The 26,062-nt window shown below is 39.7% G+C and overlaps 1 protein-coding gene across 1 annotated transcript in view; it reads right to left on the bottom strand.

The window, feature by feature from the left end:
* Positions 1–413: 413 nt before the first annotated feature.
* Positions 414–26,062, bottom strand: part of Mroh9 (maestro heat like repeat family member 9) — a 59,117-nt gene continuing 33,468 nt past the window's right edge. The window contains exons 15-21 of the mRNA XM_057769129.1: positions 25,350–25,487; positions 23,484–23,660; positions 9,965–10,117; positions 9,731–9,847; positions 9,069–9,171; positions 2,746–2,808; positions 414–718 (exon numbers count right to left, since the gene is read on the bottom strand). Coding sequence (XP_057625112.1) covers positions 414–718; positions 2,746–2,808; positions 9,069–9,171; positions 9,731–9,847; positions 9,965–10,117; positions 23,484–23,660; positions 25,350–25,487 — 1,056 coding nt within the window. The remainder of the gene's footprint in view (positions 719–2,745; positions 2,809–9,068; positions 9,172–9,730; positions 9,848–9,964; positions 10,118–23,483; positions 23,661–25,349; positions 25,488–26,062) is intronic.

Genomic DNA, 26,062 nt, shown 5'->3' with positions numbered 1-26,062 from the left:
CAAAGCACGAAAGTGATATGTTCTATCTGTATTGAACTCATCTGGCAAGTGTTCACAGAGTGGTTTTTTTTTTTTCCATCAGATGCCAGGTGCTGTGTGTTCTAGAGCACACATCACTGTGTAAGCTACGGTGGGTGCTTTAAAAAAAAAGTCAGTTCAGTGAGAAAAAAGGAGGCAATGATTTTGGTACAATCTGATAAAGAAAATGGGAGAAATTTTCAACCAGGATGTTAAGACAGGATGGAAACAGTGTCTGCCCAGCTGGGCCAAAAGAGCATAAAAATGCATCTAGATTTCCAGTGCTGCATAGAAAGGGTTTTCTCATTGTGAGACAGGTGGCAGACTTCTCAGATTCATATATTTTAATAACTAGAAGGGCTGGTGACAACTTTTAGTATTCCTCAGAAAAGGATTTAAACATGGTCTGAGGTTAAGGGCAATTGGCTATTTTCAAAGATATATCCGGATTTCTCGGTAGCAGGATCCACCAGGCTATCTTCGGCACTTACTTCTAAGTCTTCCATAATTTCCTTAATAATATTGGCCAAGTCATAAATGGGCTTCAATTTTTTGGTATGAAACATCTTAACCCATCTTCGAAAGGTTTGTTTGATGGTGGAAGAGGCGATTTGATAGGCTATTTCTTTAAAAAGCTTACGGGTTATTTCTGCCAACCTCTTGTTCAGGGGATCTTCATCCCGAGCCACGCGTTCAATAACTGTAACAGCAATGGAGTCCTTAGTTCAAGGTCTCTAACTCCAAGAAGCATTAAGTCTAAGCAACCACCTTTTACCAAGATGCTCTCCCCCATATTCTCCCCGTGCAATTCTTCCTCTCTTTACTTGACTAATAAGATCTATTAAAGAAAAATATAAATGATTGCCAAATTTATGGCATACATATGTGCTAAGCATTCTGCTCGATATCATAATGAGAGACTTGTGTTGGTGATAGTCGTGTAACACACTGCTTACCAATAGAAAACTGATTAAAATTAAGATTATCATAAAATAAAATAGCACATATGTTTTAATATAATGAGTCAATGTATATTCATTGTCATAAAAAATGCACTTATGACAAACAGCCTTAAACTTGTGGCAGTTCTGCCTCCGTCATCCGAATGCTGGAACTACAGGGTGAGCCATATTATTATTATTATTTAGAATAAAAGAAATAGAATGAAGAAGGATATTTTAGAAAAGAAATGGAGAGAAAGAGAAGGGGAAGGAGAAAAGAACAATCTTGAGAGGGGTTAAGAAAGAAGTGTAGTGCTTGGCGTTTAGTAAGTCGTCAGAAGTGTTGAATGAATGAAAGTGACTGATTGAATGAAGGAGAGCTAATGATGAACCAGGTGGGCACAACTCTTTATAGCACCTGGCCCACCCAGGAGGGAGATGCTGATGTGTGAGGATACTGCATGAGTACAGTGTGGAAGCACGTGGGAAATCCTTGAACCTCCAGCAATGCTGTTGTGAACCTGAAATTTCTCTGCACAATAGTAGACTTTATAAAGACAGACAGAAGGAAGGGAGGGAGGGAAGAAGGGAGGGAGGGAAAAAGGGGCAGACAGCTATCCTAGCTATTTTCTTTAAGCTGTTTTTAGATTCATTTATTGTATTTTATGCCTATGAATTGTTTGCCTGAGCATATGTATGTTCAGCATGTGTACTTGGTGCCTGCAGAAGTTAGAATAGGGTGTTGGATCCCTGGAAAGGTGTTGTAGATCGTTGTGGGTCACCATGCAGGTGCTGGCAGTTGAACTTTGGCCCTCTGCAAGAACAAGTGCTTCCAACTGCTGAGCCATCTCTTTAGCCCTGCCTCCAAGCTATTTTCTAATAAGGCAACAGAGAGACACAAAAACAGAGTGATACCTATTACCCATGCCCTTAGAATAAATAACAGTAGCCTTCTTTAACTCCTCCCCCTATGAATGTAATGTATGCTAATACTCCCTAAAATGTAAAATCCACAAGGAAAGAGCCAACTTTATTGACTAGGGTAGCCCAACAACTACATGGTGCTGTCACACAGGACTTGGTAGAAAAAAAGATTTGCAGGATATGTGAGTGTGGTGTGGGACCATGGTCTGTATTCTGCCAATTATATTTTAAATAAATGCTGATTGGCCAGTAGCCAGGCAGGAATTATAGGTGGGACAACCAGACAGGAAGTAGAGGTGGGTCAATGAGAACAGGAGAATTCTGGGAAGAAGGAAGCCATTCCTCTGCAGTCCTCTCCTGACCAGAGAAGAAGCAAGATGTGACTGCCTCACTGAAAAAGGTACTGAGCCATGTGGTTAACACAGATAAGAATAATGGGCTAATATAAGTTATAAGAGTTAATAAGAAGCCTGAGCTAGTGGACCAATCAGTTTACAACTAATGTAGACCTCTGTGTGATTTCTTTGGGACTTAACGATTGTGGGAACTGGGCAGGAAAGAAACCCTGACAACATGAGTGAATGACTCCTGAACTTCCAATAGCTTCTTAAGGCTCTGGCATGATGATTTAGATCCTAGACAATAAATGGGATAAACTTGGAGAATTAAACAGGGACAGTAAGAAAGAATAGGGAGAGAAACAAAAACAAATGCCCCTTAACCTAGTCCCTCTCCTGATTTTCTCCCTCGTGAACCCACTACCACCTGATTTCCATCCTGTAAACTCTATATAGAAATCTCATTCAACTAGAAACAAAAGAGTGAACTTATTTCGATTTATACACAAAGACCTCAGTCTTACCCTCAATCATGACATCAACTTCATCCCTGAGTAGTAGATGTGCTCCGGATTTTCCCAAGTACCCTATGTGTAAGGGATAAGCAAAGTTAGGCCCAAATAAACTATTGGCTACATTTCCATTGTTATCTGGCTAGATAATAGATTCTCCTTAAAATATCTCTTAGGGATTTCAAACAATTATTATTTAATGAAAAATTAAAACGTGTCTGAAAAACGACCACAAAGTGAAATTACCTCAGCTACATATACATTCACAGAAGACCTTCACGAGCCCTTTACAGTTTCCTTCTCCACATTTCAGAATGGATTTTAGGGCTCTACTATCCTTATTCAACATAGCTTTGTGAGATGCACCCACACTCCTTTTTGAAGAAAGCTCATGCATTGCCATTTTTACATGCAGAGCGAAAATTCCTTGAAAGACAACCTGGCTATTGACTCATTCTGTTCACGTATCACCTGTTGTTTACTGCTCTAGTTGGCAGTAGGACCACAGAGAAGAGAGCCAAGGATTAACTGCTCATGGAATAGTTCACTTTGTTCAAAGCATCAAACAAGAAGAGTCACATGACTAAAGCGTTCATATGAGACAAGTTAAAAAGTGTCACATGAGTAAGGAGTCACAGGAGAGAAGTTAAGAAGAGTCATGTGAGTAAAGGGTACAATTACAAGGTCAAACCTCAAGTGTCAGGCAAGCTGCATGTGGTGGGCAAGCCTCAAGTGGTAAAAACACATTTTTTCCATAGAGGCATATAAACAAATGGCATTAGCCAATTGTAATTAATAATCTGTAGTAAACTCACTCCTATCCAGTACACCTTAGAGGGGTACAAAAGCAAAAACTAACAACAATTCTGTTTTTGAAGAAACTGTGGTCATAAAACTCTTGTCTTGGTTTCTTGGAGTTTTCTTCCAAGCACTCAGAATTCCCCTCACAGGACGCCACTCTTCATTGGTGTAACCACTTATAAGTAACTTCCTACCCATGCTCATGCAGACACCCCTATTTAAACTACCTCACACATAAAAGGTCTGAGAAGTAGGAGGAGGTCTCATTGGGGAAAAGACTCTCTGTGAGAGGTCAAGAGATTAGATGGGGCAACAGAGAGCAAGGAGGAATGCAGAAAACTGTCAAATAAAAAATAGAGTTGGGGTCGAACTCTTCCCCTGCGTGGGTTATGAGTCTCGGCCCCAGGGCACTGGTTCCCATCCCATGTCATCATTAAAGCCTCATGTGATTGCAGCAAAAAAAATAGAGTTGGGAATGTAGCCCAGTGGATGAGTGCATAACTATCACAATCCCCATAACCACGAGTAACAGTAACAGCAATAAGAATTCTTTCTGCATTTCCAGGGGCATTACCAAGAAGTTCTTCTTAAGAAAGGTAAAATTTCAGAGCATCACTATGATGAGAAATCATTTCCATTTCCTTCCAAAAGGATCAGAGCAACATAACACATCATAGTAAAACAACTGGGACTCCAGATTCCTAGATGCCCATCAACCGATGAATGGATAATGAAAATGTAGTACATTTATACAATGGAATATCATTCAGTTGCTAAGAAAGATAAAATTGTGTAATTTTCAGGTAAATGGATGGAGCTAGAAGCACTCAGTCATTTTGAGAGAGGGAACTCATACCCAGAAAGACAAACATTGTATGTTTTCTCCTATGTGGAAGGAGCTGCCGGCTGCGTTCCTGCCGCCCAGCTCCCAGCCACCTGACTAGCTTATGCCCCAAAATAACAGCACGGAAACTGTATTCTTTTGAACACTGCCTGGCCCATTATATCTAGCCTCTTCTTGGCTAATTTTCACATCTTGACTAACCCATTTCTAATAATCTGTGTAGCACTAGTCTTACCGGGAAGGATTCAGCATGTCTGACCTGGTGGCTGGCTCCATTGCGTCTGACCAGAGAGGAGAGGCATGGTGATTGCCTCACTTCCTCCCAGCATTCTGTTCTGTTTACTCCACCTACCTAATTTTCTGTCCTATCAAAGGGCCAAGGCAGTTTCTTTATTTTTTTTTTTTTTTTATTATATATTTTTTTTATTCTTTTTTAATTAAAATTTCCAACTGCTCCCCGTTTCCCATTTCCCTCCCCTCCTCCCACACATTGCCCCCTCCCCCCTCTCCCCTCCCCTATCCCCACTCCTCTTCTCCTCCCCCCAGTCCATTCCCCCTCCCTCTCGCTACTGAAGAGCAGTCCAAATTCCCTGCCCTACAGGAAGACCAAGGTCCTCCCACTTCCATCCAGGCCCAGGAAGGTGAGCATCAAAACAGGCTAAGCTCCCACAAAGCCAGTTCATGTATTAGGATCGAAACCTAGTGCCATTGTCCTTGGCTTCTCATCAGCCTTCATTGTCCGCCATGTTCAGAGAGTCCAGTTTCAACCCATGCTTATTCAGTCCCAGTCCAGCTGGCCTTGGAGAGCTCCCAATAGATCAGTTCCACTGTCACTGTGGGTGGGTGCACGCCTCGTGGTCCTGATTTCCTTGCTCATGTTCTCCCTCCTTCTGCTCTTCATTTGGACCTTAAGAGCTCAGACGGTTGACCCAAATTGGGTCTCTGTCTCTCTCTCGATCCATCGCCAGATGAAAGTTCCTGTGCCATTCTCCTTGGCCTCTCGTCAGCTCTCATTGTCCGCCACATTCCGAGAGTCCGGTTTTATCCCATGTTTTTTTCAGTAGCAGTCCAGCTGACCTTGGTGAGCTCCCAATAGATCGGCCCCACTGTCTCAGTGGTTGGGTGCACCCCTCATGGTCCTGACTTCCTTGTTCATGTTCTCTCTCCTTCTGCTCCTCATTATAACCTTGGGAGCTCAGTCCGGTGCTCCAGTGTGGGTCTCTGGCTCTATCTCCCTCCATCGCTAGATGAAGGTTCTATGATGCCCTTCAATGGAAGAATGGATGAAGAAAGTGTGGAATATATACACATTAGAGTACTACTCTGCGGTAAAAAACAATGACTTCTCGAATTTTGCATGCAAATGGATGGAAATAGAAAATACGATCCTTAGTGAGGTAACCCAGACCCAAAAAGAAGAACATGGGATGTACTCACTCATAATTGGTTTCTAGCCATGGATAGGGGCCACTGAGTCTATAATTTGTGATCCTAAAGAAGCTAAACAAGAGGGTAAACCCAAGGGAAAACATATAGATATCCTCCCAGCTATGGGAAATAGTCATGACTGATGGGCAAAAAATTGGAATCTTGGGGGTGGGGTGGGATGGGGATGAGGGGTGATGGGGAGAGAAAAGTGTGAAGGAGAGGATGAGGGGAACTGGGGGAATCGGGGTGAATGGGGATAAAGAAAGGTTGGATAGGGGAGCAGGGAAACTCATACCTTAGGTAAGGGAGCCACCTAAGGGGTGACAAGAGACTTGAACTTGGAATGGCTACCAGATGCCCAGGGCAATGTCCCCAGTTAGTTCATTGGGGCACCTGAGGATAGGGAACCTGAAATGAACCTATCCTATAATCTTACTGGCAGTTTCTTTATTAACCAATGAAATCAACTCAAAACAGAAGACCCTCCCACATCACTTCTACATGCAGATGTTAGTTCTTATGCTTTAGATAAGAGTGCTTAGTTCATAACATCCACAGAGGTTAGGTAGTTAGTAAGAGCATACAAAAGAGAAGGGGATCTTCCAAGACAGTGAAAAGAAAATAGTCTTGCATTGCTTTTTTATGAAGTTGTGAAAATGTTATGCTTAAATGTCAACTTTTTATGTTCTTTGCATTTTTTAACCAGATTGTTTTCTAATTTGGATTTTAATTTGTAGTGTTTTTTTTCCCATTGGAAAGCATTTCAAGTTTACAGAGTTAGGAATATTTTCTATGACTTAGTTTGTGACTTTCACTGTGAAAGTTCTACCCTGTGATTATCAAGAACATTTTTCTATGTTAGTTTGTCAAATTATTTTGTAATTATGGTTTCAGGATAGCATTGACTCTTCTTTGACCATCTGGAATTTGTTTAATGTAAGAGTGAAAAAATTATGTATATTGATTTACCAGATGTCACTACATTTAAAGAATATTCCATATTTTCATCACTGTTAAAGTTTGTGGCTCGCCCTTTAATATTATATAATGTGGGGGTTATTTCTTGATGTTATTTTGTTCAATTTTTTTCCTGTCTGTTCCTTGCATATGATATTTAATTACTATAGCCAAGCTGACATCTGGCACAGATTGTCTCCAGATTTTTTTAGATTGGAATCTTCACTGTTCTTGCACATAATGTTTTATATTATCTTGGGTGTGTGTATTATATTCAATGTATCAACTTTGAGAACAAACTGTTGATATATGTATAGGTTTTTAAAAAGCATTGAACTTTAAATCTTATTCCTTCTTTCTCAAAATAGAATTTACACTCTACTCATTTTTCCAATATCATTTTCAGCAATATTTGTACGTTTTCTTCATGTTGCAGTGCACGCACTCAAAATTTGTTTTTCTTCCCTCCTCGTTCTCTCAATCCATCCTCCCTTCTTCCCCATTTCATTCTCTCTCATCTTTTCCAGCTTCTGGAAAAAACTTCTTTTCAAGCTCTCTCCTCCTATCCCACCTCCTTTCTTCCTTCTCTTCTTTCCTCCCATTTCTTCCTTAATCATTTTGTAATTTGAATATAATTAGCCCCCATAATCTCATAGGGAGTGGCACTGTTAGGAGGTGTGATCTTGTTGGAGTAGATGTGGAACTGACAGACAGGCCACTTAATGTTGCCTTCTGATCAAGATGTTCCCAGTACCATATCCTCCTGCACACCACCATGTTCCCTGCCATGATGATAGTGAATTGAACCTCTCTGATCTGTAAGCTGGCAATAAATTAAATGTTTTCCTTTATAAGAGTTGCTGTAGTCATGGTGTCTCTTCACAGCAATAAAAACTGTAAGACACTCATTTTCTTTCCTTATTTCTTTTTTTCCCATTATAAATAGTATCTTTTGTTTATGTATATTTCAACCATTGATTTATAAGATCTGTGAGATTTAAATTACATTTTAAATTAAATATATATTCAAGGAACTATACATAATCAATATCTATTCTAAAGTATCACAGGAATTTGGACCCTAATCTCACCTGTGTGACCTTTGCTCTGGTGGGGGATTGGCTTATTTCTACTAACAAGGCAGATTTTCTCATTTGTGGGTCACAGCTGTTTTCCTTTTCTTTGATGGTTATGTATCTTGCCTCACACTTTTCCCCTATGCTGTAAAATCTTATTTTCATGGTTTTTGCTTGTTTAATCAGATACACCTGTATATTTTTAGATACATTCAATCTTTATTTTAAAGTTTTAGGTTCACAGAATTATTTATTGTGAGTCTCAAATGTTTGGTAAAAAGTATATTTTCTATATTTTTCCCTCTTCTTTTCTGTGTTTTTCTCTTCAAGTACTGCTTCAGGAAAATGATGCTGCCCTTTTATGAAATCGTGATTTATTGGGGAGTCCATAGTTGTTACACAAAGAAATGGAAAGCTCCAGGTTATTCAGGAGATTGTACTGGTTTGAAATAGAGTTATTACAGAACTCTCTGTTTTCTTTCCCTCCCCCAACCCTGCTCTGTGAACATCGCAGATCAGAATCCTACTGCCCATCTCGGTTCAGTTTGTCATGTATCTGGACTGTCCTGATTCTCTACAGGGTGATATGACCATGAATGTCCTCATTCCTTTCTGTTCTTGATGGCATAGGGTCCTAGATATGGACAAGGGGCGACCTATCCCCAGCCTTGGAATTCCAGACTCTCACAGTGAGAATGTCATGAGGAAAACCACCACTGCCATTGGTCAGATTTGTCCAAGATCAAAACTTCAGTTGTCTTCCCCTCTGAGTGGCTTTCTGGGTTTCTCCCATACATATTTTATTTTTAAACTTTACTGGATCTTTAGCTCTTCCTTATTTTTTGTTGTTCATAGTTACAGGCATTCAGGTTGTGCTGAACATGATGCTTATGTGAAGTTTTAAATCACTCTTGCTATTTAGATAGTGATACAGGTAGTGGAGGGAATGATATCACATTTTGAAATCTTATTATTCATCTTGTTGAACACATTTTATGTAATAATCGATCAGACAGATATACCTACTCTGCTGTAAAATAGAACTTGATTGCAATCACACATACTAACCCCACTCATCATATTTATCTTTATATTTATCATATTCATACCTATTCACCATGCCAGGTATTGTCAATCACAAAGATTTGTAAATATTTTAATGAATAGCTTTAACTTAAACCCTATTTTGTACATTCAAAGACAAATTAAGAAAAAATAAATTTATTTACCTACTAATATAATGGCTCCTCTCTTCAGAAAGTATCGAGAGCTCCCCAGGAACCCTAAGGTGTCAGATATTAAGTCTGTAATGTAACTTTCATAAGAGGGAAGCTAGGAATAAAACAGGAAAATTACTCTCTTAACTGTTGATAAAACATATGTGTTTCCTCCAGAAAATAGTCAGTGAGAGATCTTAATTACTTAATTGCTAGTATGAAATTAAGACCAATATAAAACTTGGAGATTTGTCTGTATGAATTCTACTGTTGGAGCTGTTGGCAAGGATTAGTTTCTTTATCATATCCTTCCTGATGTTTCTAATCTGGGGTTGTCATCTTCTCATCCCCACCTATTTACTCTTGTTCATGCTGGGTTTCAAAAGACTAGCTCATGCAGTCATGGCAAAATAATTCCCATTTTCCTTTGGTGATGTAGAGTCTTCTACTCAAGTTTATGACCACCCAAAGGTCAAAATGGGAGGAAGATAGAATGATCAATGTTGAAAATGTGAAAAATTCTCTTTCTTACACCTAAAGTTTGTGCTGTAAATGTAAATATTTCCTTTTCTTCACATTCTTTCTACAAGCTCCTCCTGTTCACCCCTGCACCTCTCACCGTGTGTGTAACCTTAAAGTTGTGCTCACAATAGTTAAAGCAGAGGTCTGCTTACAAGGTTGTTACAGATGCTGAGAACCACTGACTCAAAATTGTAATTTTCCTCTTGGAGCAGATATGATGTTGGCCATTTTAGTTGTGAGACACAGATAGTTAATGTATATCGGCAAGCCTGAAAGAGAGAAAAGATCAGTGAGATTTGATTTGTTGTTACGTAAAACACTGTGCTGGGTTTAATTGGGAGAAATAAGATCATGTAAAAAATTTTAAGAAAGAAAAAAGCTCTTACATTCGCAATTCTTGTTTCCGTAGACTCCAAAAACAGGATCATGGGTACAAGGCTTCCTAGGATTATATGGTTCAGCATCCATTTGTATTGGTTCATATCCACAAGTAATTCACCAAAGTGACGAATGGCCATGCACTGAATGCCACCATTAACCTGGAACATGCACAGAAGAAAAGACCAAGACTTCAGTTGAGCAGGTCAGTGCTACTCTCTTTAATGGTGGTACATATATGCAGCATACATACATACATACATGCCTGTCATTTTTAGTAAAGATTGGGCTTGTTAGAGTTTCTTTTCATGATAAGATCTGACTAACCATTATCACAATAGCCAAGATATAAATGCCCATTAATAGATGAATGAACACACAAATAATCTGAGACATAATAAAAAAATAAAGATCATCACTGCAACCAGTATAGCTAAATCAGGAGGACATTACACCAAGTGGACTCAGCTAGTCATAAAAAGGAATGCTTTCTGATCTCACATACTTTGTCTTCAACTTGAACTTACAGGAACAGAGGCTCAGGTGTTGTGGGATATTTTGATCACACTCTGACACTCCCAAGACTGTCCAGAAAGTTTACTTTAAATCAGAGGGCAGAGCAAGTTCTTAGATGATCAAATTAGCCATAGAGGTATTAGAGAATGAAGGACATATATAGAGAGACACAGGAAGTGGTAGGGAGGGGTTTGGAAAAATTCTCAGCCTTTTTTGGATCAAGGAATAGAGAGAGAGAGGAGGCCACTGGTTGCTTCTCCTCTGCTTCTTTGATCATTCAGGTTCTTACCCTGATGTCTGACTCTCCAGCTTTTATTGATAAAGAATAATTAGATAAATGATTAAAACTGGTGTTCAACATAGGGCATGAGATCACAAGGCAGCCACTCTCTGCTATGGCTAGCTTTCCCACCCTCCCTTCATGCCCTCCATGGAAACCTGGGATTTTCCCATTGCAATTTCTCTATGGTAGCCTCCAGCTGATGCTGGATCCCCAAAATCATTGAAGTTAGCCACCCACAACATTCTGTCATTCTGGTGGCTGCATGCCTTCATTTCTCACCACATTCTTTTGTACATCCCCCTGTGTTGTCTTTTCAGGCTACTGGCTCCTTCTTCCCATGGGTTGTGGGCTTCCCCTCAACACCCTCATTGGGCTATTACCACATCAGGTGGGCCCCTTGATTCTACTCAGGCTTTTACTGCTTCAGCCAGTGCCACACACTCTTAGACCCCAGGTACACGCTAGCAGCTGCAGCTGCCCTTGGCCAGGCTGTGCACTTCCTGCATTCTCTACCCAGCTGTGCAGTGCAATAATAACCAGTCTCACACTTCATTGTTATTGTCAGCACATCTGGTGAGATACTTGGGAATTTTTTGTTTGTTTTTCGAGACCGGATGTATTTCTCTATGTAACAGCCCTGACTGTCCTGGAACTCAGCCTGTAGACCAGGCTGGCCTTGAATTCACAGAGACCCACCTGTCTCTGCTTCCCTGAGTACTGGGATCAAAGGTATGCATATGCACCACCACTGCCAGGTGACACTTAAAAATTCTTAATTAAATTAATTAATTAATTGAATTAATTAAAAAAACAAAAACTGTTGCCCTTGTTAAGAATGGGGAACAAGGGAGTGGGACTGAACCAGCTACCTAAAACAGAGAGCGAACAAGTTCCACCCAGAGCAGAAGCCAGGAGCAAATCCAGCCCCAGAAGCCAACCCAGTCCCAGAACACTGGCGGATCAGGATTGAGCCAGTGACCAGATCCTCCACTGGAACAGGTACAGGTACAGGTACAGGGAAGTAGACCGGAGCCAGAAACCTTTGCAGGACCAACTCCAAGGCAGGGACTTCTGCAGGAGGGTTTCCAGACCAGGATTTACAAAAACAGAGCAAATCCTGCAACCTAGGCCAAAGTAGGCCTGAGACAGCAAACTTTAAGTGAGCAGAGCAAAACACAGAAGCCCTGAGCTATCTCCAGGAACACAGAGTAACCAACAGGGTAATTAAAACTGTGACACTGACTGTATGTACCACGAGGACCAACCATCTGAGCTTTGGATTCACTGGCACCTAGAAGATTATTCGACAGAATCTCAGACAGCCCCAACCACACCTATTAGAGGAAAAGATGAGTAGAAAAGGTAAGATCACATGTTACACCACAAAGAGCAACACAACACCAGTAAAACCTAAAGACCCTACAACAGCAAGACCTGAACAACTAAATATGGATGAAGCAGAAGAAAATAACCCAAAAAGTAACTTCAAGATAATGTTTGAAACTCTAAAATAGGAAATGAGAAATTCCCTTAAAGAAATGGAAGAAAGGGGCTTGTCCCTGACCAGCAAGTGGCCCTGATCCTGTACCAGAAGATCCATCAGAGAGGTGAGTGTGCTCCTGACTGGCTGGCAGATGCCTCGGAAAGGTAGCACAGACACCCCTCAACCCCCTAAACTTTCTGGTCATTCTGCAGGGGCTTCTCTCCCTGGCTACTTCCTCTCTCTTCCTATCCCATCCCAGCTTGCTCCCAGGCACCCCTTCCCTTCTGTGGGATCATAAGATCCCCCAACTCAGCCTGTTTTGGGGCTGAGGCTCTGGGGACAGGGTGGTGAGTGCAACCGGTCAGGAGTTCCTTTGTTTCACTGAGCCTGCAAACAGCAAGCTAGTGCTTTTGTCTGTGAGGTCCCTGGTCAGCAAGTGGCCTTGATCCTGTACCAGAAAATCCATCAGAGAGGTCCCTGGCCAGGAAGTGGTCCTGATCCTGTACCAGAAGACCCATCGGAGAGCATTTGAAGGAAGAGATGGGCAGGCGCCAATGCAAGAATTCCTCCAACAATCTGAAAAACAACATCATAACACCAGAACCCAGCGAACATACAGCAGGAAGACTTGAACACCCTAATCCAGAAGAAGTAGAAAAAATAGACATTATGAACAGGATCTGAAAAACTCCCTCAATGGAAGAATGGATAAAGAAAGTGTGGAATATATACACATTAGAGTACTACTCAGCGGTCAAAAACAATGACATCTTGAATTTTGCATGCAAATGAATGGAAATAGAAAACACTATCCTGAGTGAGATAACCCAGACCCAAAAAGATGAATATGGTACGTACTCACTCATCTGTGGACTCTAGCCATAAACCAAGGTCATTAAGCCTATAGTTCACAAGCCCAGAGAAGCCAAATAGCAAGGTGAACCCAAAGTAAAACATTTATAGATCCTCCTTGAAATTGGAAGCAAACAAGATTGCAGGGCAAAAGTTGTGAGCATGGGGGTGGGGTCATGGGTGAGGGGTGAGGTTGGGGGAAAGGGGAGAGGAAAGGGAGAAGGGAAGGACTGGCAACAGCTTGGGGGAGAGGGAGAGTGGAAATGGAGGAAGGACGGATATAGGAGCAGGGAAGAAGATACCTACATTAAGGGATCTATTTTAAGGTTGGCAAGAGACTTGGCTCTAGAGGGGATCCCAGGTGTCCATGGGGATGTCCCCAGCTAGGTCCTTGGACAGCAGAGGAGAGGGTGCCTTGCCCCACTATCACACTGATGATTATCTCGAATATCTCCATAGAATCTTCGTCAGGCGATAGATGGAGATAGAGACTCTCATCAGAGGAAGGGACTGAACTCCCAAGGTCCAGTTGAAAGGCAGGAGGGAGAAGATGAGCAAAGAAGTCAGGACCGCGAGGGGTTGGTCCACCAACTGAGGCAGTGTGCCTGTTCTAATGGGAGCTCACCAAATCCAGCTGGACCGGGTCTGAATGAGCATTTGGAGAATGTCTCTATGCCTGGATACCTGACTTATCTCAATGATGACCCTTGACACAATTCCCTGCAAATGTTTTTTCTTTGCTGCCCATATGGTAATCAGGTGACATGCTCTAGCTATTTTAATAGGGCCATGCTGCTACTATAGATGAATGTCTATATGATAGAAGCATGCCACTTAATGAAAATTAGGTGACTGCCCAGATACAGTCCCCAATCCTATATAACCTCTATACACTAGAATAAAACAGAGCTGCCTCACTGAAGGCTATTTCTGTCATTTTCACAGAGACCACACAAAGCTCTCACTTGCTACTTCTGCCCCTTTGTTCTCATGGATTGGTGGCAAACAGACCATGAAGAAAGAAGGGGCCCCACATTTGAAGATGAGATAGTTATAGTTACAGTTTTCCTTGATACCAAATTCAGAATATGAAATGAACTGTGCAGGTAGGAAAGTGGGGAGAGTGTGGGAGGAGTTGGGAGAGGGGAAAATATCATCAAAGTATATTGTGTGAAAAAAAATTAAATAAAAAGACAATTCAGATTGTGTAACAAGTGAGTTTCTTAAATATACGAAGATAGGAGGTAAGAACATTTAAAAAATATAAACTAGTATAATCTGTGTAAGGTCGGGGAGTCATTGTATAAAAGCACTCAGAGTTGTGTTAGGCATGCTGTGTTCAGTGCTAGAATCCTGAAAACTAATTAGAAGTTTGCACATTGGCACACAATTTAGTTTCCAAGGAGTAGTTGTTCCAAGTAGGGAAAGATAAGGAAGCTGTACTATTGCAAGTTGGAGTATGAAACTAATTTAAACAATTACATCAACATATGTTAAGGAAGTATTTATGATTTAACCTTGAACATATTTTTAAAATATACCAACTGTTTTATCAGCTATATGACCTTCTGTGAATAATGAACTTGTTTGCCTCACTTTCCTACATGGAAAATGGATAAAATAAGAACACTCAAAATGCACAACTCTGTGGTGAAATTCTGTTTAATTAAAATTTTATCTGTTTTCATTTACATTTACTGGGTGGCTAAAGATGTTGAATATTTTAAACATATTTCTTGGCTATTTATATTTAATTTTTAAAAACTCTGCATAGTCTCATACCTCAATTTTTAAAATTGTTACTTTCTTATGAATAGTTTTTTTTTTTTAGTTTTTTGTATATACTAGATACTAACTCTTTGTCAAATATATAGGTCCTAAAGATTTTTTCCATTATGTAGGCTGCCTTTTCACTAGAATGATGACAGCCTCTGCTGTACAAAGCCTTTTATTTTAATGAGGTCCTATTTGCAAATTGTTGGTTTTAATTTCTACACTGTCTGGGTTTTATTCAGAAAGTCATTTCCTGTGCCAATGAGTTCAAGCATATTCCCTACTCTCTCCTCTATCAGGTTCAGAATATCAGATTTTATGTTGAGGCTCTTGATCCATTTGGAGTTGAATTTTGTGTAGTGCGAGAGATGAGAATCAAGTTCCAGTCTTCTACACCTATCTATCCAGTTTGAACAGCTCTATTTGTTGAAGATGCTATCTTTTATTCAATGTATATTATTGGCCTCTTTCTCAAAAATAGGTATTTATAGGAGTGTGAGCTTATGTTTTGGTTCCTTAAGTCTATTTCATTGATCAATATGTCTTTTTTAAACATAATTTTATTGATTCTCTAGGACTCAATAAAACATCAAGCATCCCAATCCCATTCATTTCCCACATCTTTCCTTTACTCTTGTAGCATCTCCCCTCAAAGATTTTAAAAATCAATTAAAACAAAATAAAACAACAAAACAAACAAACAAACAAAAGCCACATTGCTTCTCTGCCTTTCCTACCTCTCCATCATCTCTTCATTTATCTTAGTGGCATTGGGAGCTGTATTGTGCGATGCAGTAAACCCTTTTGTCCAAACAGCTTTATTTGTAAATGTTGATTGTAACATTGGACAGGTTCAAGGACTTTGGCCTCTAGTATACCATCAATACTGAACCTTCTCCAAAACTCCCTTCAGACATCCCTTTGTTGCCTTGAGTCATGCAGATCCTATGGGTATGGTTCTGCAGGACTGGTACCTTGCATGTCCCAGCAGGTCATAGATGTGCTAGATGCTGGGATGGGCCAACTCAAATCCCTGGATATGGGCCTGGATGGTAGTTAAGTTGATCAGTCCAGGCTGCTGTGACCATGAGAGGCAGAATCAGCTCTTTTTTTTTAATGCCAAGGCCATGTTATTTCAACTGTGTAGTGTAACTTGAAATAAAGGATAGTGATAGCATTAATATTTTTTAAGTGATTCAGGACAAATTTGGCAATTCTGATTTGTTTGTGTTTCCATGTATATTTTAAGGTTAAATTTTTTAATTTCCATGAACAATAGAGTTTAATTTTTGTCAGAATGGTAAAGATTAAGAATAGTTTTGACAAGTGCTGCTGTGGATGTGGGAAAAGGAGACACTTATTTTCCACTGGTGGTTCCTCTGTGGAAACCAGTGTGAAGGTTCCCCCCACCAAAACCAGAAATATATCTACCATGTGATCTACCTATATCACTCTTGGACATATCCCCAGAGCACTCTGTATTTCTTTTATGGAGGTTCTTGTTTATCCACGTTCATCTATTCACAATAGCCAGGAAACGGAAACAGCCTAGATGTCCATCAACTGGTGAATGGAAAGTGGAAATGTAGTATATTTACACAACTGAATATCATTGATCTATTAAGAAAAACAAATTATGAGGCCCAAGGCAGTGACCTCCATAAGAGCAGATATAAGGGAGCAACTGCTGAGGGAGCAGGCCAAGCCAGACACCTCTGTGGGTCCTGGCCCAAACCTCAACATAAAACCAACCACACTGAACCTCATAGAAGAGAAAGTGGAAAGTTCACTTGAACACATTGGCACAGGACATCACTTCCTAAATATATCCCCAGTGGCACTGACACTGAGAGCAACAATTAATAAATGGGACCTCCTGAAACTGAGAAGCTTCTGTAAAGCAAAGAACATGGTCAACAAGATAAAATGACAGCCTACAGAATGGAAAAAGATCATCAACCCCACAATGGACAAAGGACTGATCTCCAAAATATACAAAGAACTCAAGAAATTGGTCATCAAAAGAACAAATAATCCAATAGAAAAAATGGGGTACAGACCTAAACAGCGATCTCTCAACAGAGAAATCTAAAATGGCTGAAAGACACTTAAGGAAGTGCTCAACATCCTTAGCCATCAGAGAAATGCAAATCAAAACAACTCTTTCATCTTACACCTGGAATAATGTCCAAGAATAAAAACACTAATGACAGCTTATGGTGAAGAGGATGTGGGGTAAAGATGGAACTGGTACAGGCCCTTTGAATATCAGTATGGCGATTTCTCTGAAAATTAGGAAACAACCTACCTCAAGACCCAGTAATACCAAAGGATGCTCAATTGTACCAGAAGGACATGAGCTCAAATATGTTCATAGCAGCATTGTTTGTCATAGCAAGAACCTGGAAACAACTTAAATGCTTCTCGACCAAATAATGGATAAGAAAATTGTGGTACATTTACACAATGGAGTACTACACAGCAGAAAAAATAATGACATTTTGAAATTTGCAGGCAAATGGATGGATTTAAAAAACATAATATTGAGTGAGGTAAGCTGTAGTGATGAGGTGAGCAGGCCTGCTTTTCGTCCCACCCGGCTCCTGCATGGCTAGCTTAGCCCCAGAAATAATAACATGGAAACTGTATTCATTTAAACACTGTCTGGCCTGTTAGTTCTAGCCTCTTATTGACTAACTCTCACATCTTGATTAACCCATTTCTATTAATGTGTGTAGCACCACAATGTGGTGGCTTACCGGAAAGATTCTAACCTGCGTCCATCTTGGAGAGGAAAGCTATGGCATCTGTCTCACTGCCTTCTTCCAAGAATTTTGTTCTGTCTAGTCCACCTATCTAAATTCTGTCATATCAAAAAGCAAGGCAGTTTCTTAAGGAGCAGTGGGCGGCATTCCTGCTGCCCGGCTCCTGGCTGCTTGGTTAGCTTCTGCCCCGAAATAATTACACAGAAACTGTATTCATTTAAACACTGCTTGGCCCATTAGCTCTAGCCTCTTACTGACTAACTCTCACATCTTGATTAACCCCTTTTTATTAATGTGTGTAGCACCACGAGGTAGTGGCTTACTGGGAAGATTCTAACCTGCATCCATCTCGGAGAGGAGAGCTATGGCATCTGCCTCATTGCCTTCTTCCTCCCAGCATTCTGTTCTGTTTACTTCGCCTACCTAATTTTCTGTCCTATCAAAAGGCCAAGACAGTTTCTTTATTAACAAATGAAAGTAAAACATAGACAGATGACCCTCCTCCATCAGTAAGCCAGACCCAGAAAGACAAATATCATATGTACTCACTAAGTGGCTTTCAGACATAAAGCAAAGAAAAACCAACTCACAGGCCACAACCCCAGAGAAACTAGACAACATAAAGAACCCTAAGAGGGACATACATGGATGTAATATACATGGAACGTAGAAAAAGACAGGATCTCCTAAGTAAATTGGGAGCATGGGGACCATGGGAGAGGGTAGAAGGTGTTGGGAGAAGAAGGGAGGGGAGCAGAGAAAAATATATAGCTCAATAAAAAAGACAAAAATGCTTGTTTTTTTTCAGATTATAGAAAATATAGTTGGTTTTGAAAATATGTTATGTATTAAGGAGCAAAGAGTTCTTTATGACAAGTAAAATACATCTTAAATGTTTCTATAAAAAGGAAAAACAAATGATGACATTCAGAAATAAATAAATGGAACTGGAAAATAGTGAGTCGATAGAGGTAAATATCATGTATCTTCTCTCATTTGTAGACATTAGTTTTAAACTTTTCGGTGTAATGTTTCATTTGGAATGCTTATAGAGGTCAGGAAATTAGTAAGTGCCATAGAAGAAGGGCTTTAAAGTGGGGATATGTAGTAGGAGCCGTGGGCTGTGTTCCTGCCGCCCCAGCTCCTGGTCGCCTGGCTAGCTTATGCCCCGAAATAACAACACACAAATTGTATTCTTTTAAACACTGCTTGGCCCATTATATCTAGCCTCTTCTTGGCTAACTCTCGCACCTGGACTAGCCCATTTCTAATAATGTGTGTAGCACCCCAAGGTGCGCTTACCGGGAAGATTCTAGCCTACGTCCATCCTGGGTCGGAGCTTCATCACATCTGCCCTCAAGAGCAGAGCTATGGCATCTGAGCTCACTTCCTCTTCCTCCCAGCATTCTGTTCTGTTTACTCCACCCACCTATGTTCTAACCTATGAGGGTCAAGCAGTTTCTTTATTTTTAACCAATGACCTTCCTCCATCAGGGATAGAAAGCAGTAGCAAAATGCTTAAAAAATGGATTACAGGAACACAAAAGGTTAAATTTGTATGGGAGATGGGAAAACAGGGTAAAGGAAGAAATATGGGGAATGTTATTTAACACTAATGGTCTTTCAAAAAAAGTAATATAAAATCTACTGCTGTAGACACTTTCTATGTATGTATGTTTATATGTATTATATATGCATTTTTATATATGCATACTAAAGTAGTCAAAATAGAGCTACCCTACAATGGGAAGACAGTACTTCTACTAGGCAACACAGGCTAAGAAAGGAGAAGCTCAATGGCAGGATCTTGGCTAATGAGGTCTCATAGATCCATAGGCATTACAGGCTATCGCCAGTGCCTGAAATGACCACTCAGGACATGACTCTCTTGCTGAAGACAACATGTACTTGACCCACAGAGCTTGGAGAATTTGAACTGGTACTCTTTTGGAAGCTCCATTCCTACTGGATAGTTTTTTATAGTTCCAGAAAAGAAAAGGGAATGTCCGATCTTATCCAGCTGTGAACATGTGAACTACAATAACATCTGGCCTGGCAAGATATGCCCATTGGTGCAATAGTGGCATGGTTATTAATTAATCAAAAAGCTAATTGGATTTAAGTCTAACCAGTGCCACTTTCAGTCCAAAAGCTTGAGGCCAGACAAGTCACAGACCCTAAGGGAATACCTAATACTATTCTGCTGATATATCTATATATCTCTATCTCTATCTATCTATCTATCTATCTATCTATCTATCTATCTATCTATCTATCTATATGAAAATGACTCCTCACTACTGGGAGTTTAATTCCTGAATCTGACTTTGAGACTTTCTCCACTTCAACTGTAAATTTCAACAAAGATTCTTAGTCTTGAAAGAAAAGCTGTGTTCTATCATTTTAAACACTATTATTTAATGTAATTGTTATTAAGTGTTGCCAGTCTTCCTCTCTTCTATTTTCCTTTTTAATTAATATAATCTATTTAAGTTATTGAAGAACAACTCTACAACTAGTTTAGGCTCAGAGTTGAGGTTATGTCATGTATCAGTTTTGATGCTTAGTTACTTAGTTCTTTGAATTGGGCTTGTTTTCAATAGCTTTCCCAGACAGCAACTGAAGTCAGTTAGCAGGAGTCTGGTTCATAGAAAGCCTCTCTAAGTTGTTCTTTCTTCTCACACATCTTCTGTGTTTACAGTATGATTATTTTAATATGACAGCACTAACAAGTGGGTATGAAAATAAGACAAGAAGCTAGGAGGGGGACCTGTTGGGAAGACATAGAGAAAGTTGGGTGGGTGCTTATATTTGGTTATATTTCATTATACACATCAGTGGTTTTCAACATGTGGGTCTCGACCCCTTTGGAGGTAGCATATCAGATATTCAGCATATCAGATATTTACATCAAGGTTCATAACGGTAGCAAAACTTACAGCTATGAAGTGGCAACACAATAATTGCATGGTTGGGGGGAGGGTCACCACGACAACATAATGAACTGTAAGGGTTGCAACATTAGGACGGTTAAGAAACACTGGTATCCATGAAGGAAATTCTCAAAGCTAAAGAAAAATTGAAACAAAACAGTCTTATATGTTAATAACAAACATTTGAATAACAAACATTTACTGCAGCCGTTGTTCCCTTCTCATTAGCATTGAGAAAATTCAAAGTTAACAAAGCATTATGTAACCTATTTCTGAGGGTGTTTTCCACCCCTTTCTGTTTGTTCAACATATCCTTTATAGTTCGATTTGATCTTTCTATGACTGCTTGATCTGTAGGATTGTATGGTATACCTGTAACATGCTTGATATTGTAATAATCAAAAAACCATTTCATTTTCCTAGAGACATAAGCAGGACCATTATCCGTCTTGTTTTGTGTAGGTATACCCATGATAGCCATGACTTCTAATAAATGAGTGATTACTGAATCAGCTTTTTCTGAACTTAAAGCAGTTGCCCACTGAAAGCCTGAATAAGTGTCAATGGTGTGATGAACATATTTTAATTTGCCAAATTCTGCAAAGTGGAACACATCCATCTGCCAGATTTCATTCCTTTGGGTGCCCTTTGGATTAGCCCCTGCAGGCAGTGGCGTTTGATTATAGAAAGAGCAAGTAGGGCATTTCTTTACAATCACCTTAGCTTGTTGCCATGTAATAGAAAACTCTTTCTTCAAACCTTTGCTATTAACATGATGTTTTTTATGAAATTCAGAGGCTTGTAGCACACTACCAATCAATAATTGATCAATTTCTGCATTCCTTTGTGCTAGAGGACCTGGCAGACCCGTATGGGATCGGATGTGTGTTATGTACATAGGGCAAAGCCTGTTCCTGATCAAATCTTGAACCTGGAGAAACAATGAGGTTAGTTCTGTATCATCAGGTATAAATTCAGCAGTTTCAATATGTAAAATAACTCTTTCTGCATATTGTGAATCAGTAACTATATTGATAGGTTCTTTAAAATCCCTTAGCACCATAAGAATGGCATATATTCCACCTTTTGGACAGAATCATAAGGGCTTTGTTCCACCTTACCCAAGTCTTCTGATTTGTAACCTGCCTTCCCTGATTTATTGGCATCAGTATAGAACGTACGGGCTCCAGTTATTGGAGCATCACGGACCATTCGAGGAAGAATCCAAGAAGTTCTCTTTATGAAGTTAAGCCTCTTGCTTTTTGGATAGTTGTTATTAATGTCTCCCAAAAAATTAGCACAAGCTCTTTGCCATGGTTCATTATCTTCCCATAATTTCTTTAGTTCATCATCAGTGAAAGGCACTATAATTTCTGCTGGGTCTATGCCTGCTAGTTGACGAAGTCTCAGCTTGCCTTTTATAATTAACTCAGAGACTTTTTCCACATAAGTTTTCAGTTTCTTACTTGGTTTATGTGGTAAAAAGATCCATTCCAAGATAATATCATCTCTCTGCATTAAAATTCCTGTAGGAGAAATTTTTGATGGTAGTATGATGAGAATACAATCGAGCTCTGGATTCACCCTGTCCACATGTGCCTGTTGTAATTTTTCCTCAATCATTGTCAGTTCCTTTTCTGCTTCAGCTGTTAATTCTCTGGGACTGTTTAAATCTTTGTCACCATCCAAGGTTTTGTTCAAATGAATTATTAGATCAGGTGTTATCCCAATAGCTAGTCGTAGACTGGAAATGTCTCCTAACAGTCTTTGAATAACAAACATTTGAAGTGTACAACTTTGTAATCTTGTAGCAAAAACAGTGCATTTTAATGGAGTGCCATAATACAGAACAGGAAAATAACTTCAAAGCAAAATTTGAGTGAAAGAGAATTTTAAGTCCCTACTTTTTGACAAATCAGTTTCCAACTGAAGGATTTTTTTTATTTGTTTTTATTCTTTGACAGTTTCATATATGTGTATGATGAATTTCAGTCATTTTTTATCTTCTGTCATTTTCCTCCTTCTCTTCTTTTTGATGAAGACCTTGTGTTCCTCTGCAATTCTTCTACTTTCACATCTCATTTGTGTAGTGGCCCCTAAATTTAAGAGAGACTGCTTGCATGAGTGTGGGCAGGAAGTTTCTTATTGGAGCATGGGTAATTTATCAGTGGCTATCCCCCTGAAGAAAGCTACATCCTTTTCTCTAGACACCACAAACTGGCTTAGTCCCTCAAAGGAGGGTGGCCCTTATGAGCTCTTCCTCCTTCCTCGATGACACATTGACGAGCTTAAATCTTGTGCAGGTCTTTTGTGCCTATCCACAACTTCAGTAAGTTCATTGGCACAGTGGCCATATCATGGCCAGATGATATCATTTTTGCAACACTGTGCTCCAGTCTCTGGCCCTTGTGTTCTTTCCAGCCCCTCCTATGGGATGTTCTCTAAGCTTTGGAGGGGTGAACAAATAAACTCTTAACTTTATAATAAACCTACTTCTGTGACTGTTTTACAGGTTGAGAAACTGATGCACAAAGACTCTGAAGAAATATCTGTTATCACCATGATATCAAAGGTAGAAGAGGGATTAACACTCACCCAGCCCAGGTCCAGTGTTGTTGTTGTTTTTGTTTTTGAGACGTGGTTTCTCTGTAGCTTTGGAGCCTGTCCTGGAACTCACTTTGTAGACCAGGCTGGCCTTGAACTCACAGAGTTCCCCTTACCTCTACCTCCTGAGTGCTGGAATTAAAGGCATGCACCACCACTGCCCAGCTTTCAGTGTTAATCAATGTATCCACTAAGCTGAAATGTATCCAGGGACAGATAGCTGTCTTATGCCGGCTTATTCTAGGATATAAGATCATCCTGCCATCTGGGGCACAAAAGCTAATGGTCTTACACAGCTAATCACATGATGTCACTCACATGATCCATAAGAGGGCAGTAGCTGGAAGCGATCCTGACACACACTGTAGAATACATGGCCTTGTCCAGTTTGCTCAAAATGTTTCGGAGAGTGAGCATGGCCCGGATGATAACAGTGTGCTCTTTGGAGAGAAAAGCATCCAAGATTGGGAGTAACAGGTTGCAGACACTTTCTATCTATGCAAGAAAAGAAGAGAATGGTAAAACTTTGGGACTAAGAGACTTGAGCGGATAATTGGTATGTATGCTTCTGAGTTTAGCATGTCAACTTACAAGTCCTCTTTAAAACCGTTAAAGGTTTTTGTAAACTAAATGCTGTAAAAAGTCATTGTTAAAAAGGAATCACATAAATTTATAATTAAGTATAATCAAAAGTAGTATTAAACATGATCAATTCTAACATCTTTTGCTAGTATGTATTTTAATATTTTCTACATACTTAAGGCTATTTATGAACTGTATGTGGATGGTTGGAAGAATAAATAAAGTCATATTATGCATTCCTGCACAATTCCATGTTTTATAACATGCATTTGAAATGAGCCATGGTAAGAATATTCGTATTAGAAAAATTTTTTATCTGGTTTTTCAGAGAGTTGGTACTAAATATTTAACCAACATATCTGCTACTGTGGTCTCTAAACATGAGAGTAAAATGTTTAAAGAGAGGAACTGAAGAGCCCCAGAGGCAAATCAGAACCAAAGAGAACAGAAGGGGAAGAAAAAGTGGGAGATATTAAAGAAGCAAAAGATTAGCTCTTCACAATATACATATAGTCAAGAGTTAGGGACTGAATCCATGCCTAAAGGTACGTTTGTCTTTCTAAGAAGTTTAGATCTGTATTTCTCCACCACTGTCCTTCTTACCTTGGCATAAAATCTCCCTGTTATGAACACCATGAAGAAGAATTTTGAAGAAAGCAGCAAATAACTTTCTGTTTAATAAAGGAGCAAAAATAAACCCTCTTAATGACTAGTATGGCTTTTTTAAGCATATGGACCACAGCTCATGAAATTAAAAATGCAAAAATAGTTATTCACAAACAGGCTTGAAGGCTATGATCAAATAGATAAAGATTTATTTTTAGGTCCACTATTGAATCAGCGTTGATTTGTGGGTGTCTACAGATTTAGGATTGTGCAAGAGACTTTGAAATTTGGAATAACAAGACATGGGTCCTGATTAAATTTATTAGAACTGGAAAGCTGCTCACACGAGCTTGTGAGAAATGTCTCTCACTATCACCTAGGGACTTAAACAGACAGACCTGTGAACCACAACCCAGAGTTTCTGGTTCTCAGGCTTGAGGAGGGCACAGCAATTTGCATCTGTAACAAGTTTCCAGGTGAGTCTGATTCAGGTGGTTCGAGGACCAGACTTTGAGCATCACCGTTACAGAAGAAATGCTCCTAGATGGGATGGCCTTCAGAGTGAGGAGCCTGCTAGAGGTCAGAATATTTAGTGAAGTCTGACTTGAGGTGATCGTTCAAAATGGCAAAGAATGTAATCACATATAGGTGAAGGGAGAATGTCATAAGTGGATGGAAGAGGTCTGGTGGGTACCCCAAGAAGGAAGTCAAGGAGAACACAAATACAGAGAGGGAATCGACAGGTGTCTATGATTTGACCTGTAAGGGGGGTACTTACTCTGAGCAATGATTCTAATAAATTCTGAGCACAAGACATGGCTTTATGGAAAAAAAAATATAAATAAGGTGGACAGAACCCACTAAGCTGATTTATATTCTCTCTATTCCACTGAGTTTCAGACTTTGATGGTTTTAGCTGTACAGAAACTAGAAAAAGCATCAACATTTCATAACAAGACATCCAATCATGACACGCATCACACTTCACTCACATACTTTGCTGAAAACGGGTGCCATGCTTGCGATTTTCTGAAGGCTCATTTTGGTAACTGAAGGATTGGAATCATTAATCCAGTTTCTGAAGAGAACCAAAAATTCCTCGGGTAATGATTCCTTGAAGAAGTTGTTCAGTAACTTTAATAAAAAAAAATGCAGTTAATACATTAATGAGTAGTCAGGACTCCTTCCCACCTCCCCCTTTGACTTTATATATCTTTTTTTTAAAAAAAAAATTACTAAGATTCTGGCAACAGCTTTATGTAATAAGATATAGCGTATGAGGCCTGTCACTCAACTTATTTATGGTAAAATGTCTTAGCTTCAATATGAAGCTGTTAAAAACAAAAACCAAAAGTCCTGCTTTTTACGTGCTAAATATCTGGTGTGCCACTAAACATAGTAATGAACTCAAGACAGCAAGTGTACAGGGTTAAAAGTTAAACACTGCAGCCTAAACAAAATCTATACAAGACATAAAGTAGCTGCTCTCACTGGCTACTTAACCCCTTCTGACTGGTTAAAACCTGCATAAAACATCCACTTTAGAATTGTTAGCTATCAGTTCAGAAGGTACCAGTGTCTACTAAACACTTCCTCTCCAAAGTCAAAGTGTAGGCAGGCTCAAATCAAATGACATAACACAATCTAACCCTAAAAAATTCAGGCAGGTATTACTGAAGTGGAGGTAAATACCAGAGCTGTGGGGCCTT

The sequence above is a fragment of the Chionomys nivalis genome, chromosome 5 (genome assembly GCF_950005125.1).
Source record: "Chionomys nivalis chromosome 5, mChiNiv1.1, whole genome shotgun sequence".
Lineage (NCBI taxonomy): Eukaryota > Metazoa > Chordata > Mammalia > Rodentia > Cricetidae > Chionomys > Chionomys nivalis.
The sequence above is the reverse complement of the archived record's forward strand: the minus strand, read 5'-3'. Positions and strand labels throughout refer to the sequence as shown.